Source organism: Ambystoma mexicanum, chromosome 4p (assembly GCF_040938575.1).
Source record: "Ambystoma mexicanum isolate Mex_15411 chromosome 4p, UKY_AmexF1_1, whole genome shotgun sequence".
Classification (NCBI taxonomy): domain Eukaryota; kingdom Metazoa; phylum Chordata; class Amphibia; order Caudata; family Ambystomatidae; genus Ambystoma; species Ambystoma mexicanum.
In genome coordinates this window covers 1,022,519,345-1,022,538,957 of record NC_090927.1, presented here as the reverse complement: position 1 = coordinate 1,022,538,957, position 19,613 = coordinate 1,022,519,345, and the positions used below count along the sequence as shown (strand labels likewise).

General features: G+C 45.8%; 1 protein-coding gene across 3 annotated transcripts in view; it reads right to left on the bottom strand.

Moving 5' to 3' along the window:
- The window catches only part of TBC1D32 (TBC1 domain family member 32), a 2,506,374-nt gene that overhangs the window by 1,569,147 nt on the left and 917,614 nt on the right, over positions 1-19,613 (bottom strand). For all 3 annotated transcript variants that reach the window (XM_069606604.1, XM_069606605.1, XM_069606606.1), the window contains one exon: positions 1,893-2,030. In XM_069606604.1, the coding sequence (XP_069462705.1) occupies positions 1,893-2,030 (138 nt within the window). The remainder of the gene's footprint in view (positions 1-1,892; positions 2,031-19,613) is intronic.

Here is a 19,613-nt window from a genome sequence, read left to right as displayed (position 1 = left end):
AGTTGGGTGGCCTTGGAGGACGAGAGTAGTGAGAGGACAGGAGAGTGACCATCGTAGCAGCACTGAATCCAACAGGTTAAGACACACTTCCCCTATCCCTATAGAACATGAACAGCTGGATAGAGTATGGACTGCTAGGAAGTCCCAGAGGGAGTTTAGGCAGAGAAAGCAACCTGCCTTTAGGTTCTCACATCTAGTAGAAGTCAGAATTAGACAGTAGGGGGTCAATCTTCTGTATCAACTAACCTGTGTTCAGGGATGCCTGGGCTAGGGAGGAGGTGCTAAGGACGACGAGAGAGGGATGGCCAGAGGGTCCATTATTCTTTCAATAAAAACCCTTGAACTGTCTCTGAGGGTTGGAGTAATACTTGAGCCATTAGTGACACAAAGCAGGCATGGGATAATGGGAGTTTTAGTCCACGAAATCTGGAGAGCCAAATGCTGCTGACGTCCATGTTAAATGCCAGGTGCACACTGAAAGTATATAGAGGATGTTGGAATTTTGCAACTGGGAGTGTGGTTATGGTAGCTCTGAACTGCTGGCTTTAGAAGAACTGCAACAGCCAGATTTATGCTGACCTTAGCACTTACGCAATTAAATGATGTGAGTAACAGGTAAGGGCAGGCCATTATTTTCACTGGTGTTAGTTTGAATGGTAATGCTGGTGCAAAATGTGTTTTGCACCATAGTTAAGAACAGCCATATTTTAGTATTAGGCTGGGGCAACAATTATCAATGCAGGTCCAATAGCTTGATTTTTAGTTTTGGCTATTTGATGGTGCACCTATTTCATAGGAGTACAGCTAGGAGGGACACAAAGCCTGTAGGTATTTTCCCACCCCATTGAGTGCCCATGGCCATGCTAAACACTATAGCCATTCCCACCCAGGTCCTGCTCCTCCTCAACCAAACTAAATGTTCCTGGGATCTCTCGGAACTAGCATTATCAAGCAGTAACGTCAAAGTGCCTGCCAGTGTTATTTCAAACCAGTCTTCTGAGAGTTATTGGCTTAATAGATGTAAATCGCCTACTGGTGTAATACAAATGTCTTAACCAAGTGTGCTTTCAGCCACTTTGATTTATAAGCAGTATGTGTGTTTTTCACCGAAGTCCTGTTGAACAAAAAAAACAATGGCAAAGCCAACAGTTTTGGCTTGTGTATAGGTATTACATAGGTATTTGCCAGGCCCTGCTATTATATGGCCAGGTACTCACATCATTTTGAAGTTGCTGTCATTAATATCCATTTAGTACCATTATGGCAGTGCCTGGCAAATGCCTATCCCATGCCTACACAAACGCCCAAACTGTTGGCATTGGCATTGCTTGTTGGTATCTTAGTTATGGCGTGAATACTCTAATTGTGCTGGGATTTACAAAGATACAAATCATGCCATTGTGATAGTGCATAAGAGAATTTGATAACTTGAAATAAACTTCACTGGTAATGATGTGCAACCAAATAGAGAAAACAGTATGTAGTCATCAAACTATTTGGTGCCTTTGATCTATTTGTATGCAATGATTTTTTAAGTAAAAAAAAGAAAGTCATTATTAAAACAAATGAGTTTTTGAATAACAACAGTGGTGCTAAAATAGGAGCGAAAAGAAAATGTATAGTGGCCTACCGATGCATCATAAAAAATAAACTGGAAAGGACACTAACAATGGTGAATTTAATTTCTTTCCAAAACCATCACCACTTCTTGGTTACATGTTTTCAAAATAAAAGAATATGATGTAAGCCATAGATATTAAAAAGCATGTACATTGTTAGACCTTTGACAAAAATAAATAAAATATCCCCTATTAATTTTGTTTCAGGGAACTATATCCATTTTATTGAAAAGATTGAATTCATGAAGAATATCCATTTCCATCTTACATTACCTTTCCTATTTTTCAGCTTTATAGAAAACAACTTTCTTCCATGAGTATATATCAACATTCTTCCGAGAAGGCAGAGGGAATGTACAAAATAAATGTATTGCAATTCCTTGCCTGTGTAGTACGTTTTGTGTTTGTTGCCTTAAGGGAAAAAGGGAAAAAAAAAATAACAATTAAAAACACAATAATTGAAAGTATGTTGCCAAATATTGATGATATATGCAAAAAGCAGTGCTTCTGCAGAAGGAGTCTTAGTGTGCTTGGCAGTCATACAGCAGCCACCAATTGAATATATCTCTAGTATAAAGAGATGAAGGACTTAGGATTTAGCCCAATGAACCCAGAAATGCCAAAATAATTAACCAACAATTGTGTTAGAGAACACCTATACATATATACATACATATTTGAGCCATTAAAAATTTTGATGTAACATACCCATGGCTTTACAATTTAAAGAAGTACACAATGGCAAGCTGGAAGGCTTCACATATTTTGGCATTCATTCCATAGCCAAACACCCAAGGGGTGGGAATAGAGAATTGGCACTGAGACAATTAGAAACTAAATGCATTCTTGATCTAGATACGAAGAAACTGAGAGGCCACAATTTAGATGATGAACTCTATACCTTTTTAGGGACCTAATTATAATCATTTTTATATATTATGCTATTTTAAACCATAGAGATGCTCCTCCCTCTGGTACATGCCTTTATGCCATAGTTTCTTCCTTTCTTTTTTGTGCTGATTTTTCTGTCTCTATTTGCCTTTTCCTCCCCACCCCCCCGTGTAATAATCAGCCATGTTAGAAGCATTTTCCGGTTCATGTATGGATGCCGACGGTCAATAGGGTTTCCTTAGGGTGAGTGGTAATGTTTGAGCTCGTATTGTTTATGTATAGGGGGCACCCTCATGGTTTTGGAGATAGATATCTCCACTGGGTTAATTCAAGAGTGTCACTATGGTCCTACCCCTGGCTTAACAGAGGAAATATTTTTTTTTTGCTTTTAGCATTATGGTTGACTACTTTTGCTAAATTTTATTCTAACTTTGTTCCGCGTAAGTGCGCCAAGATTACATGAACAATAGGATGATCTTTATTCTGTCTCTTCTCCTTTTCCCCTTTTTCCTGTCCTATTAACACATTCCTTCCAAATCCATGACAGGGTTTGTTGAACTGTACATGTACCAATATTAAGTGTTGTATATGAATGCTGTTCTGTTTTATGCTGTTTCTTGGAATTATCTTAGAGACTGGACTTTGTGCGTAACATTGAGATTAGCACCAATTTTTAGCTATTTTTTGCACTATTCAAATGTTTACATGCACTATGCACTTTAAGGTAAGCAATGTATTATCATTTTATAGCTAAAAGGCACTGAGCACAATTATATATCCGGGATGCTGCTGCTTCGCTATTTTGCACATGGTAGCTTTTTGTGGTCTCAAGTCCAGCAAAACATTACAGCTTGCATTTAAATTAATGCACATTTGTAACAGCCTTTACACAATTCTTGACATGTACAGTGCTTAACACTTCAGGCAATGCGAATCTGGCAGGTCACGTAATGGTTTACAAATGTGGATGTTAGGTGAGCCGACTTATAGAGCCTTTGACGGCCCGCATATACTTTTTAACGGAAGGAATTGATGGTGCTCGAGGGCACAGACATTATAATTGCTGCTACTTGAGTCACGGCAGCGTAATGAGAACAACGGCATACGTTTAGAGTGAAATATGCCCTAAATACAGTTGTCCTTTCAGAACGAATGACATGCACTAAGCGTACACTGTTCTTGAAGTAATGCTGTAGGCAACAGGGGCTTTTTAGAATTATTTTTATTTTCATTTTTATTTTCCACTCAAAAGCATGAATACATAACAGTTGTAATAAGCTTAGATAAGTAACTTCTATATGAATGGGTATTTCTAACATGTATAAATGTTACAGCAATTCTATAAGCTTTTTGCACATGCTAAGATGTCTGCCACGATATTGGAGCCTAAGCACTGTGTGTGAAAAGGAGACATTCTATCAGGAATGGAGACCATAGAGACTTTGGGCCTCATTAAGACCCTGGCGGAACATGTTAAACGGCACTGTAAAAGGTGACGGCGCCGTTCAACCCGTTCCGCCACATTACGAGGTCCCCTCGCGGGACACGGTAAGCACGCCTGGGAAAACCAGGCGTGCTTACCGGGTCCCGCGAGGGGAAGAGGGAGCAAACAACGGGCCATCTCGTAATGGCCCGTTGTTTGCTCCCTCTCCCATCCCCATTCTGCCCTATGGGGCAGAATGGGGATGAGGAGCACGGCATTACCGCCACCCGCGAATGGGCACTTACCGGCCCATTCAACTCGTAATGGGCCAGTAAGTGCCCATTCGCGGGTGACGGCGACGGATGCGAGTTCGGTGGTAGTCGTGCCTGTAATGCAGGCACGGCTACCGTTCGAACTCGTAATGAGGCCCTTTGTATCCTATTTAAAGTCACCTTGTTTATGTTTGCACTTTGTAATCAAGCGGTCTGTGTACCGCGAAACGCGTCATTTTCTGGTTTCTTTTCCTTGCCATGCTGACATAAGAAATAAAGTACTGTCAGTCTGGACAAACTTTGGAGTGTGTATATATATTCACACTGAACAAACTTTGTTAAAGGCATGTTATGGTTAAGTTGCACTAATAAAAACCTATGAAATTGAATTAAAAACATTAAATGGATGTTTTGGTTACAAGTAAAAATGAAAAACCTGAGAAATTCGCCAGTTATGGTAAGCTAAGCAACCATAGCTCACACCACCACTGTGCCCTGCTAAGACTAACACCCAGGACATGAAAGATGACATCACAAATGTCATTGATGACATCACATATCTGGCCCACGTTTTTGTTCACTGACATATATAGGCCAGGTAGTTTTGTTCACTAACAGTTAGAATATTCTAATTCAAAAGGTGCTATATATCTAGACCTTAACCTTGTCGTATGTTCTTAAAGTACTTTCCTTAGGGTTTGGTCTCAGCTCATGGTGCACATGCATGAGGTAATAAGCAGGCCTCAAACACACAATGTATTTGTATATATGAAGATAAACTTTAATGTTATTAACATTTTCTGGTAATGCTGTTTCTTTCTTCCTTACTTTAGTTTTCCTGGATGTGCCTCTGATTTGTGTGCATTGTGGGTCTTCATATGTATTGTTTGTACTAGCACAAGTGTGTAGTAAGTCTTGAATTGTTAGCTAGTTATTACATGTTTAACATTATTTGAAACTCTGATAAGGTACCATTCATTATTTTACTATCCAAAATAACAAGATTATAAATATTGTACTTCTATGGTGCATGCTGCAGCCATTGCCTATGTTTATGTATGATTAGGTTCCTGTATTAACAACAAAACTCCAATATAATTCTTTGTTTAGATGAGTACATTCTTTAATAGATTAAGTAGTTAATGATAGGTCTCCTGATCACCCCTGACAACTTGTTATCAACATTATAAACACAACCCCTTGTAGGGACCTTTCATCAAAATGTATTTCACATGTGATGTCATCAGTGATGTCATCAATGATATTTGTGATGTCGCCTTTGATGTCCTGGGTGTTAGTCTTAGCAGTGCATGGTGGTGGCGCGAGTTATGGTTGATTATCTTACCATAACTGGCAAATCTCTGAGGTTTTTTGGTTTTACTTGTAACCATAAGTCCCTTTAACAAAGTTTTTTCACAGAATTTTATGGGTTTTTTTCAACCAAACATTTTATTAGGCATTTCAAATAAGTTAACAATGACATCCGAATAGCATATTATAAGCCTACAGTACGCAGCAATAGTGCAATCAAAGAAGGTTCACTCTACTGAATTCAGTTCTGGGGCATTCTGTCGCCCTCCTCCTTATTAGGGTCCTGGATATGGCGTGTTCCACCTCTCCTTCTCAGTTCTTATTGCAGCCAGTGGGTTAATGGGGGCAGTCGGTGATTCCTGGGTATTTTTCTGTGTAGTCCATGAATGGGGCCCAGGTGTTTCAGAAAGCATTCCGATTCCCAGAGCGGATTGCTGTGAACTTTTCTGCCACTAAACATTTTGACCACCATATTGGGATTGAGGGGCCCTCCGGGTTCTTCCATAGTCGGGCCAATGCGATCTTGGTGGCCGTTAGAAGGTGAGTGCATAGGCGTGCTATTTGAACTGTAAGCGGGAATTCCCCATCGCCAATGTCCCCCAACAGAATGATCCCTGGATCCCATGGGATTGCCTGACCTGTGATTGCTGTAATCTGTTCCACCACCCCCCACCAGTAGTCCCTCGCTTTTGGGCAGGTCCACAGTAGGTGGAAGAGTGTTCCCCCGGAGGTGGAGCCCCTCCAGCAGCCCGGCAGGATGTCCGGGTTGGATCTGTGTAAATGTTCTGGTGTGATGTAGTATCTGTAGCAGACTTTATATCCCCCTCTGTTTGTGATGCATTGGGTGCTTTTGTGTAATCTAGTCCAAATCTTGTCCCAATCTTCTATTTCTATTATGCGCCCCAGGTCTCTTTTCTAGCAGGCGGTAGAGAGTGGAAATGTTCCCCCCGCGGAGTAGTTGATGTTAGGGTCAGCTCTAGCGCTGTCAGATCTCTGGCTCCTCCCCCTTCCTGTGCCCCCCCCGACTAACCTCTGTAATATCCAGTGCCGAAGCTGAGCGTAGTGAAACCGCTTCGCCTCTGATCTTGAATTTTGCTTTGCACTCTTCGAATGTGAGGGGGCTACCCAGCTGCAAGAAGTCGGAGATTTTCTAGAGACCCCCCCCCTCCTTCCAGGAAGCAAAGCTCTGTGAATGGTTTCCCGGTGAAAACTCTGGGTTGATCCATATTGGTGTAAGTGGGCACATGGTCCCTGTACATCCCCATTTGAAAGGGCGCTGCTTTCCAGTTTGCCACTGTGTTGAGTTGTTGGGAGGGGGCCTAGATTTGCCTGGGTTTTCAGGGTCAGCATATGTGGGAGGTCAGCTAATGGAGGCTTACACCATGCTTCCTAATCTGTGGTCTGGGACCATGTGAATGAGTGAGATAATTGTGCCGCGCCTAGGTATCTAGAGACGTCTGGAACTCCCAAGCCCCCCGAGCTCCGCCCACAGAGCATGATCTTCCTAGCTATCTGGGGTTTCTTCCCTCCCCAGATGAATTTGAATATGCTCCTCTGAAGGGAATTCAACTCATTCTCCCGAATATGTATTGGGAATGCTGCACATTGGTATATTAGCCTAGGTATCAGATTCATTTTTACAGCCGCTATCCTACCCAGCCAGGAGATCTCCTGTTTTTTCCAATGCTCCAGGTCTTTCCAGAACTCACCGAACAACTGTGGAAAGTTGTTTTGGTAAATTCGTGTAGGGTTCCTGGGGATCTGAACCCCCCAGATATCCAATTGCGGTATCTGCCCAGGGTATAGGGAGCATGGGGTTAAGTTCCTCCCTCTGTTTCTTCCTGAAGTTAACTGCTAGTGCTGATGATTTGTCATAGTTTACCTTAAATCCAGAGGCCCTCCCAGATGCTTCTACCTCCTCCCAGAGGGGATCTAGAGATGTGCCTTGATGTGTAATAGTTAATAGTACGTCATCTGCATACAGTGCGGCTTTATACTCCCGTCCCCCCACAGTGAGACCCCGTATTTCTGGGGTTTGTTGGATCCCATCAGAGAACGGTTCCAAGGATAAGGCAAACACCAGGGGTGACAGCGGGCAACCCTGCTGTGTTCCTCTGGTGATAGGAATCTTTTCTGATCTGATACCGTTCGCCCAGAGTTGCGTAACTGGGTTTTGGTAGTTGGCCAATGTCCATTTCACAAAGTTTGGGCCGAATCCTAAGTGGGTGAGTGCGTTTCTGATATACCCCCAGTCAACCAGATCAAATGTCTTGTGGGCGTCCAGTGAGATGACCAGTAATTTGTCCCCCGTTTGTTGGCACTTTCAATGAGGTCGATCGTACGCCTAATATTATTGTGTGTCCCCCGCCCCGGTATAAATCCTGTTTGGTCTCGGGCTATTATGTCTGGGGAGCTTTTTTTCAATCTGGATGCCAACACCTCGTTATTCATCAACATTATTGGTCTATAAGAGGCTGTTTGTTCGGGGTCTTTACCTGGTTTATGGACTAGTATTGTTAGTGATTCTGCCATTAATTTGGTCATCTTTCCAGTTGATAAAAATGAATTAAACAGGCTCATGACTTGGGGGGCCAATATGTGTGCGTAGAGTTTGTAAAATGTTGCTGTGTGCCCGTCAGGGCCCGGGGCGGTGCCTTTCAGGGATTTGATAGCTTCCACTTTTTCTTCCACCGTCATTGGGGCTTCTAAGAATTCTAATTGGGGTTTTACAGAGGAGGTTGTGATGGAGCGTAGGTATTGAGTTTGAGTTTTCAGGTGGGATTGGCGGTCCTGACATAATTAAACTGTGGTGGGCTACAAGGGCTCCATCTTCTCTATGTCAGTGTATCAGGGTTTGCTGTCATCTCCTATGAGCCGTATTATGTTATTTTGCTTATGTACCCTTTGCAGTTTATATGCAAGTATATGGTTCGCTTTATTGCTCTTGCTGTAATAGAACTGTTTTGTGAATGCTAGAGATTTGGCTGAGCAGTCAACCCAGTGCATTTCTAAGGCTATTTTGGCTTTTTTCAGTTCTCTTTCGGCTTTCGTAGTTCTGCGGTTTTTTAACTCCCTTTCCAGTGCCGATACTTTAGTCTCTAGTATTGATGTTTGGGTTTTAGAGATCCGATTTTGTTCAGCGCTAGCGCCGAGGGTCCCCCTCACTACCGGTTTCATGGCATCCCAGACTGTCTCTATGGTAGTGTCAACTGTTGTGTTTTCCCTAAAATAGTTAGACAGCGTTTCACCTACTTTCCGCTTGATAGTGTCGTCTAGCAGGATGGTGTCCTGTAGCTTCCAGTATCTCAGGGAAGTGAGAGGGGACCCACTTATGTGTAGGGCTGCTGATACCGGGGCATGATCGGATATCATCCGAGTGTGGATCTCTATCTTTCCGAGACAGGGAATAAAGTGTTTGTTACCAAAATCAGGTCAATCCTTGAAAAGCCTTTGTGGGCATTAGAGTAAAAGGTGTAATCTCTAGACCCCATGTTTGCTAGCCTCCAGGTGTCCACAGTCTCCGTTTACCTGAGGGGTTTGGCTAAACATAGCGCTCGGGCAAAGTCTGTCTTGGATGGGGAAGTGTTTTGTCCTTCAGTGGATCTGGGACCATATTGAAAGATAGGAATTTGTCTTGGGAGTTGTTAGGGCCGTATACTGCGGCTATGGTGATCGGTTGTTCCAGGAGGAGTCCTTTTACTAATAGATACCTGCCCCCGTGGTCTCTTTTTACCGGGGCTTTCGTTAGTGGGACTTTGTTGCTCAATAATATAGCCACACCCCCTCTTTTTCTCCCCTGATGTGGCGAAGAATGACTTTTTAAATCTTTTAAATCTAATGCGCCGCTCGTCTGCTGCCAATAGATGGGTCTCCTGAAGAAGAACTATGTCCCCAGCCAATATATTAAGTCTGCTTTCTACAGATCTGCGCTTCCCCGGGAAATTGAGGCCCTGGACGTTCCATGCGACCATTCGGATTTCACTTTCAGTATCCACCCACATGGTAATCCATAGTGGATTCTGCTGTGAAGGGCTTCAAGTTGAACCATTCCTTTAAGTCCCGGATTGCATTCTTTCAATAGTGTGCTACTGCCTTGTCTATGGATGTCAGTGTTTCGCTAATTCTGGTTTCTTGGGGGGGATAGGTTCATGGATCCCTCCCCACCTCCTTTTCCCCCTCCCCCCACAGTTCTCCCTACCCCTACCCCCTTGTAACTCTAAGGGATCAGACCAGCCTCACCAAACGCGGTAACCAGCTGCGCCCCATCACAAACGTATTGAGGCCAACAGGGCCTAACGTGTTGTTAGCGGGACCACATAGTGGAAATCGGCTATTGGATCAGTTAGATGCAGGATTTTTGTGTTGCTCCTTCTCTTATTTCTTATCGGGGAGTTTCAGTGTCGCCCTTCCAACTACAGCGGAACCCCACCCATCCAGCCCATCTTCCCAGGGAATTCAGAGAACAAGGATCCTATTATCTATTTCTGGGTAAGGACCCCAGGAGTGGGTCCACTGACCTTCAGCAGGGTGTTGTATCTCCTCCAATTCAGTCTGGGTTGATGCTTGTCCGGGGGTCCCGAAGCCTGCGTCTCCTGTTGACTCTCGACCAGGTGTTTGCCGCTTGCTTTTTAACCGGGTACTGGGAGGCAGCTTCTATTTCTGATACTCCACTTTCTGCACCTGTTCCCATTAATTTTTCAGCTTTCGGTGAGCAGATTTGCCTCCGGGATCATCCCAGGTGAAATTCAGGGCGGTTGGGAAGCCCAAACGGTACGGGATCTTTCTTTCTTGTAGCCACTCTGTGAGACTTCTCAGTGCTTTTCTTTTTTGCAGGGTGGAGTTGGCTGTATCTTGTTATAGTAAGATGGTCGCCCGCCTGAATATGATCTGCTTTGATAATCTGGCTTCTCTCATTATTTCTTCTTTCACTTTATAAAAGTGAATACTGGCTAGGACATCTGGAGGAGACGAGGACGATTGTCTTGGGACCGTTCTGTGCACACGGTCCATTTTTTGGGGGGAGCTGTCTGGGAGAGTCAGTATAAATCTGAATATACCCCCTGTGAACGCCTCCAGTTCTGAGTCCGTGATTAAAGTGGGGATACCATGGAGGCGGATATTATTGTGCCTCGAGCGGTTTTCTGCGTCATCCTGTTTTGCCTCCAGAGCTTCGCACCTAGCTTCTAAGGCTGCCATCCTGTCCAGACCCCTTTTCAACTTCGAATGCTTGATCACAAAGGCTGGTTTCGATGTCTGATGTGCGTTTCTCCACCTCTTCCACCCTCTTGTCCAGGGTAGTAATTTTGTTCATGATTTCGTATGTACCTTTTTGGATTTCCTTCGTTAGAGCTGACAATAAGTCTTTTAAGTCTGATTATGTAGCAGATTGGGCTAGTTCTGAGGTGTCAGGGATAGGGGTTGTTTCTGTCGAGAGCACCCCTGTTTGTTCACCCTTCTTCGGCTTCTCCTGGTTTGAGCTGCTCAGTAATTTCGCAATATCCGCTTGCCTAGTTGATTTCCCACTCTTTGCCATGGCTTTCTTCTGTGGGGTGCCGGGTTGGGTGAAGTGGCAATAGGTCTTGTTGTTTGCTAGGTATGGCCAGAGTCTATTGTGCTGCCCTCTGTGCTTGGGAAGAGTGATCAGAGTTCTGTTGAGAGCTTAGGAGCCTTGAGTCACACTATTCCCCAGTGTGAGCACCTGTACCCTCAGCTGCAGAGAGGTTATGTGTTGCAGCTTCTCCCCCCACACTACCACATTTCAGGTGTCTTCGGGGTGTTGGCTGGGTGCGGGCTTTCCCCCTTTACAGTTTGGGAGTCCAGTTTGGTTCTTGATAATAGAAGTTCGACCTCCAGACGGTGTGCTGAGTAGTTCCTGTTTGCCCGATAGACATGGGGTGTTTTTCAGGAGCTGAGGCGCTATAGGGGAGCAGTGCTTGCCCTGTCTGTTTACTGTTCCCTCTTTCTGTTGGATTCCCACCACTCAACAGGCCTCTCTGTGGGGTTGTTTTCACAACCGGTGCCTCTGGGCCGTTGAAATGCTGATCTCCTATAGAGGCTCCCAGAGCAAGCGCTTGCACCCTTTGCTTTAGGGTGGATATGTGTTGCCGCGTTTCCCCTTCACTGCCTGTCATGATGTCTACCCCCGGGCATCCGGATCGAGTCCATCAGCCTCGGGAGCAGGCATCCAGATACTTGTTAAAACCCCAGCAGCCCTGGCTGGGGGCTGTTTGGGTTCAGTCATGGCGCCTTAGGCGCCAGGCTCATCTTAGAAACCAGTCCTGGCGCCATAGGCGCCAGGCTCATACACCTTACTTACCTCATGCAGACCATGCTGCAAATGAATACAAGCCAACGTGAGGCCTGGATGGGACTATTTTATTACAGGGACTATTTTTTACTCGGGTGTGGTTCTGGGGAACTTCTTACCTGGAACTACTTTGGAAGCTATTTAAACCACACCCGATAAGCAGCACACACTTCGCGTTATTCTGCATCCTGCAGCGTAACGCTCACCGGGCCTGCAAGTCAGCATCCAGTCTTCTGCCACGCCTGCCTCGAATCCGGAGCTCCTAGAAAAAGGATAAAGAAGGAGAAAAGGTTAGATCACGGACATTATTTTAATTCCTTACCTGATTCCGGATCCAGCACGTCTCCGAGCCTGGAAAGGACATTATTCCAGCACGCGTTGCATCGCCAGCAGCAGCGCCGTGTCATACTCATCAGTCCACAGCATCTTTTGACTCGGCGCTGCCTCCATCATTTTCTTCGTCGAACTCCAGCACCTGGGGGAAAACAAAATAAATAACAAGGTGAGCCAAGAGAGCCGACAAATACATTCTCTTAGCACCATAGGCTTACCTGATTTACCACCGGAGGCATTACCCTTTACTACGCCTTATCTTCATATGCCGCACCTATAAAGGGAGAGAAAACAACAAGTTAAATCATGTAACTTTTACCGGACAGTGTTGGGTAATACAGACTCTTACCTGAACGCCATCAGCTGCCTCGAGGTAATATTCTTTTGGACCAGCTGCAATTCAAAAAGGGAATGGAACAAGAGTGAACATCGGACATATTGAACTCTTTGAACTTTATAAACCCCGGAGTCAATATTCCTCCGGAACTCCTCCAGTACCTTCAAACCAGTGAAGTAACTGGTATCTACGCGCCCCATGCATGCCACGCAGGATGGAGAGCTCATCATTTGAAAACATAAGGTGAGGTTACTAAAAGGGGATATCGGAGGTGACAAGTGGGGAGAACGAGAACAGTGGGAGGGGGCCATCACTAAAATCCACGGGTGGCTAAATCCCTTTCTCCACTTGCAGGAGAATACTTCTACGGGTCAAGCAGACGAGATTAGGCGGGCCAGTCCAGAAAGTCATCTCGGCACTACGCATCACGTTGGTGGAGACCGCAGCTGTCCAGGTCCGATCGACGCCCCTGTGGGAACCAGGTGAGCGTAACACTGCCTTCCGGCAGATGTCACCAGGTTGTTGGCTAAGTATAGTCTCTCCCCCTCTGCGGTATATGTGTCCCAATCTCCTCTTGGTGGGAGATGTTTAGCCTCCGGACGTCGCGCTGGGTAGTTCCTGGGTGCCCGATGGTCGCGGGGTGTTGTACAAGCGCAGATTACCCTTTGGGCGAGTCTGCGACCTTCCTTTAGGTCACGGTAGTACTGGGATGTATATTTCAGCTTTAGGGGAGACTTGAATGCTGTAAGTGATCCCGGGGCAAATACCAGGCTCTTAGAGTATCCTGTATATAAGTGGCTGGTATACCATGGGCCCGTTGTGCTGTTTAGGGTCTTATCCTCCCTCTGGTTGAGGCCAGCAGGGAGGGGATGAACCCAGCGCTGTGGACGAGCAGTGCTTGCCCTGATTGTTTATTGAACCCTCTCTTTATTAGGTGCTCGCACTCACCAGGCCTCACTGCGGGGTCGATTTCTTGGTTGGTGCTTCAAGGCAGCTGCAATGCTGATCCTCTGTGAAGCTGCTCTTCACCGCTGCCTCGCAGGTTGTAGCACGCTGATGTCCTCTAATCTGATTGACTTGCTATTCTTCCATTCTGGGCTCACTGTTGGACTTTGCCCTAGCACTCCTATGTTAGGCTCCGTCCGACATCGCTGCTTCCTTATTCGGAGAGGACTCGGCAGCGGATGTCTGCATGGGAGTCAGTCTCTCCCCCAAACCGAATATGTCGTTGCTCTGCGCTCTGCCCGATTTCATACTGCAGGCGGGAAGGTGCCATGCAGAAGCCGCTGGGGTTGGTCCAGGGTCCACCTGGAGCTGCAGGCTAGAGAAGGTGCTTTCGTTTCAGCCCGGTGCAGCTTCCCAATACCTTCCGGCCAGGAATGTTTCGGTCAGGCGGTGTCCGGGACCATCAGGCGGCAGGTGTTTGATTCTGCGCTTTATTGAGGCAATCTGTAGGTGTAGGCGCCAATCGGATTGGAGCCTTTACAGGAGTCGCCTATAATCCTCTGCAAAACCTGTGATCCGTTATCAAGATAGTTGTCTCGCCACCCGCTGTAACACTGCTAGGTGCCCGAGTCTTGCTTGATGTCGGGGCTCCTCCTCGGGTATAGAGCTCCGGACGGAGCAGCCGCCATTTTCCCCCTGATCTGCAGGCCGCTTCCGAAGGGCTTTGTCAGGCATTCACACCGATGGGAGCATTTGTTAGCCCCGGTTATCAGTCCATATTCGCTCCGTCCTTTCCTCGCTCCACATCTCAATTCCCGAGAGTTAACGGAGGATCAGGCCCACGCAAATCTGTTCGGAAGATAGGGCAAGCCAGGAGCTTCTATGGAGCCATGCCGCTTGAGTCGGCTCCAAGCCACGCCGCCCCATCCTGGGGAACATCCCTTTAACAATGTTTTTCCCTGAATTTCATGGGTTTTTACCAGGATAGCCTTACTTTTTCTACATGTCCCTTACATCATACTGCCCCCCTGCCTCCATCATGATAGCCGCAGAGTCTGTGGACTGCACGAATGTCAGCGGACTTCGGACAGCATTTACACTGCCCAACAGCACAAGGGTTACCTTACAATGTTGTATCCTGCAATGGACAAAGACATGTACATGAAACAACATGGGATATGTGCGTTAGAAATCTTAAATCAAATGAAATCAAATCGGATATATGTACGACATCGAAAAATAAATATTTATAGGAATCTGTACTTCAAAAACCACAAGCATGTTTTCATGTAGTGTACAATATAAGGGAATGCACCAAGCACAAAGCTTAACGGTACACCTCACAGTATTACCTCAGTACAACGTTCCCTACAGACTGACAAGCACCTTGCACTTATTTCGGAAGAAGCCCTTAGAAAATAGCAAATACACTGTATTTCTTTCTGTATTATTACCATTTGTTATGTATACATAACTTATAATAATGTAGTGTCTCGGAAAATAGCAAATACACTGTATTTCTTTCTGTATTATTACCATTTGTTATGTATACATAACTTATAATAATGTAGTGTCTCGTGTCTACATGTAGCTCAGTGGCACGAGATGCTACACAGAGGGAATGAAGGACTGAAGAGAGAATGGAGCGCGAGGAAGAAGAGAGAACTCAAACTTGTAATGCGGAGTTTTGGCAGTTGGAGAAGAGCGAAGACACAGAAGCAGAGATAACATTCATGTCCCCTTTCCACTCTCTATATTTATATATGTATATATGGGATACATTACTCACCCTAATCGTATTTCTGATACTTGTATCTGCTTAGATTCACATCTGTGCATAGGCCGACATCTAGTAGAAGCTGCAGAGTATTACAGTTTGTTTTTCGAAACTCGAAAATGGGTGTCGACACAGGGCGTGCCACTAATACTATCCCTAGTGTGACGTCCACTGTACCCATGATCCCTCACGCGTGTAGGACCCTCAGATTGTATTTTCTCTGACATGAGGTAGCATGAGGAGAAGCGTGAGTACAGATAATCCAAGCAGATAGATAGAAAGGTAAGACTACAAGCATCCATGCGCCTTCTCTCAGAGGAGAGGAAGGGTGGGTCGCATGTGAATCTAAGCAGATACAAGCATCAAAAATATGATTACGGTGAGTAATGTATCAATTCTGAGGCTGGTGGACACTGCTTAGATCACATGCTGTGCATAGATTAGCGAGCAGTACCTGAAGATGGTGGTGGGATGTGAGAAGGGTCATGAGCAAATAAATATCTTAGAACTGCTTGTCCCACTTGTGTATCTGTCTTGGAACGGGTGTCAATGCAGTAGTGCTGAGTAAAAGTGTGAATAGAGCTCCAAGTAGCTGCTTTGCAAATGGTGTCAAGGGGTACATTTACAATGAAAGCCAGAGTGGTCCCAATGCCTCTTATAGAGTGGGCCCTAGGCGTGAAAGGCAGAGTTTTTTCAGAAAGTGAGTAACACAGCTGGATACAGTTAATAATCCACTTAGAGATGGCATCTTTGGAGACGCGATCCCCCTCTCTGCCTGTAGCAACGGAGACAAACAGCTGATCTGTTTTCCTAAGCGGTCTGGTCTTGTTTACATAGTAGAGAACCGCCCTACGCACATCTAGTTAGTGTGTGTAATTTCACCTCAGCCGAGCTTTGTGGGTCTTGGAAGAAAGCCGGAAGCTCGATGGACTGGTTCACGTGGAATTTTAAAATAAACTTAGGTGAGAACCTAGGGTGTGTGCATAAAACCAGTTTATCTTTATGGACAGTAAAGAAGGGATCTTGCACTGACAGAGCCTGAATTTCACTGACTCTTCTTATAGATGTAATTGCTACTAAGAAGGCCATTTTGTAAGTCAGGTGTTTGAGACTGTTTTTGTGCATGGGCTCGAATGGGGGGGCCCATGAGCTTGGATAGCACCATGTTAAGGTCCCATCCTGGTGGTGGGTTTGAAATAGGAGGGTGAAGTCTCTTTACTCATTCCATGAAGGCTTTAACTACTGGTACTTTCCACCATGACACCTTGTTATGGGAAGTGGTGTATGCTGACAGGGCTGCCAGGTGTACCTTCAGTGAGTTAAAAACCAGTCCTGCATCCAGCAGGTGGAGCATGTATGTAACAATAGTGGAAGGAGTGCAATCAACTGGGTTGATTTGTTTATTCTGACACCAGATAACAAATCTCTTCCATTTGTCAAAGTAGCAGTGCCTCGTGTTTGGCTTCCTAGATTCTTTTAGGATGTCCATACACCTCTGTGGTAAATTGAGATGTCCGAACTCTATGACCTCAGGAGCCATGCTGCCAGGTTCATTGAGTTGGGTTGAGGATGCACTGTTTGACCTTGGTGCTAAGACAGTAGGTTGTACCAGGCCGGAAGTTTGATCGGTTCGCACACGGCTAATCTGCGTAAGTGTGGGAACCATTGTTGTCTCGCCCACATGGGAGCAACCAGGACGAGCGTCATCGATTCTCTGTTCATCTTGTTGACCACCTTCCTGATGAGAGGAGTTGATGGAAAAGCGTACGCAAACATTCCTGACCAGTTCATCCACAGGGCGTTCCCTTGGGAGTCTGGTTGGGGGAACCTGGATGCAAATCCTGGGTATTGTCTGTTTTCGCTTGTGGCGAATAGGTCTACAGTGGGGAAGCTCCACTGAGAGAAGATATCTTCTACGACTCCTCTGTGTAGACACCATTCGTGTTCTTCTGGGAGAGGGTCGCTGCTTAGAGCATCCGCTAGAGAATTGAGATCCCCTGGAACATGTTGTGATGACAGGAAGATGTTGCGTCTGAGGGCCCATTTCCAAATTTTCTGGGCAAACTTGGACAGATTTGGCGAACGAGTCCCTCCTTGCTTGTTCAGGTAAAACATGGCTGTAGTGCTGTCCGTCCGGATTTGCACTGATAGATTTAGCAGGTAGGGCTCGAACGCTTGAAGCACTCTGAATACTGCTAGAAGCTCTAGCAGGTTGATGTGATTCTTGGCCACTGAGTGAGACCAGAGACCCTGAGCTGTGTGGTGGAGATGGTGAGCTCCCCACCCTGTCAGGCATGCATCGGTTGTGACTACCGCCTGTATCTCGGGATCGTAAAAGGGTTTCCCCTTGGACAGATTTTCTCTTTCTTAGGCAGAAACCTGTGCAGTTCCCTCTGGGACCACTGCAAAAGATTTAAGACTACAGGTGTTTGGCAGTAAACCCACTTGGTAGCAGTCTGTACCACACAGATTCACTTGGTAGCTGTGGCTGAGCAGTCAGACTTCCCTCAAGAAGAGTTAGGCAGTATGCAGAGTATTCACAATAGGTCAAAAGAACACAGTAGAACAAGTAAACACTGACCAGAGCTTGGTGTAAAAGAGATATAATTATGTATTTAAAACCACATCTAGTAAAACACACAGGCACTAATGTTAAGCAGTTCAAAAACCTGGTCACTAAAAGATATACACTCCCTTAAAAGAATTTTAGACAAGTCTTAAGCAAAGCCACACTTATTTTCAGACAGCGGTGAGCGCTTAACGCAGATGGCACTCTAATAATTTGTTTTAAAAAGGGAGAGAAAAGCAGAATATAATTGGAGACAGATCCCAATACTTTCACAAGAACACAACAAGAGAGGGAGGCAAAGTAAAACCGTGAAGTTAGAGTTCAGAAGGCCGGATCCACTTTAAGAGGATCAGAACGAAATGTGTCCAAGATCACACGGTTGAAGTGCACAAAAGTTTTGAAACGGTTCAGAAAGAGTTGGACCAAAAGAAAGGGACCAGTTAGATGGTCAAGGCGGCCAGCCCAGTCCAGAAGGTTAAGGGATTATTATTACTTTGTAGCAATCTTTAGAAAAGGAGGCCTGGCGGACACGGTACCTTAAAGTGGTGAGAATACTCCAGCGAGGGCAGTTGTTCCTGGCAGCGGATGCAAGTCGGTGCTTCGTCCGGGGGAAGAGAGGATCTCGTCGGGGAGGAAGACAGGAGTCCGTTGCACTGTCAGGGAAGAAACCAGCCGCGGAGTTCTCAGGTAAAAGGAGCAGTCCTTTTATTTGTGGTCCAGTGTTAAGTGGCTATCCGGTTGCCGGGGTGCTTGCCACGGGCAATTTGACCACAAGACGTCCTGGGATGCGAGGAAAAGAAGGTAAACTGGTTGTGCCCACCAGTCAGGGGAAGAAGCCTCTCCAGCCGGGAGATCTTCTCTGTCGTTGGGAAGTGGTGAGTCGGTTCCGCAGGGCTCCACCGGTGGTGTCGTGGTGGTAGGTCGGCTCAGCTTCTCCCTCGTCGGATTCTTAGGTCCTGTGGCGACTTCTGAAGTTCCAGGCCCCAAAGCCCTGCTTTTATGCAGCACACCCCCATTCACTCAGCCTAGCTGTCAATCAAACATGCCAAGCGGTGAGCCGGCCGGCTCACCACTTGGGCCAATCACACTAGAGTGCGACTTGAGTTACCAAGGTAACTCAGTCCAGGGTGCCTAAACCCCCTCCTACAACCCCTGTGGTACCCAGACAGAGTGGCACCACTTTTGGAGGCTTCTGTGGAGAAGCCCGCCAAAAAAGTGGAACAAAGGGCTCGACTTGGGTTGGAGTCACAGAAGAGAACACAAACGCCATTTTAGAATCGAGTCCTGGCAAAAAATACCAACCGGAGAATTAATATTAAATAAATAAACCGGCGGTATGTTCGAGGCTATGAGAATTAAATAATTAAAGTTGGTAGCCTCGAACAATGGGAAAATCCCATAGGGATATATTCGCGGTATAATATAAAAAGTAGTATCCACTGCCAGCAGCCAAAACTCGATCCGGGGGGACGGAGACGTGCCCCCTCGACTAACAGACCCCGGGGCAATCGAATTGCCCCGACCAATACGTCCACAATATGATGGTTTGTACCAGTTTCTGTTAATAATTTGGGACTAGTAAAGCCAATGGTGACTTTACATGCCCTGGGAGACAGTAGTCAATCCCAGGGTATGGAGTCTATGGTGGGTTGTCACTATGACACCCCTGTGTCACTGCATGGAGGGTGCTGTGTAACACACATAGTAAAAACACATAAGACCCTATGGAGTAAAGTACCCCATAGCCCATAAAACACAAACAGTCAAAGGAACACCATAAATCATGTCCAAGAGTGGGAGAAAAAGAGTCTCACTCTTGGCAGGAGAAA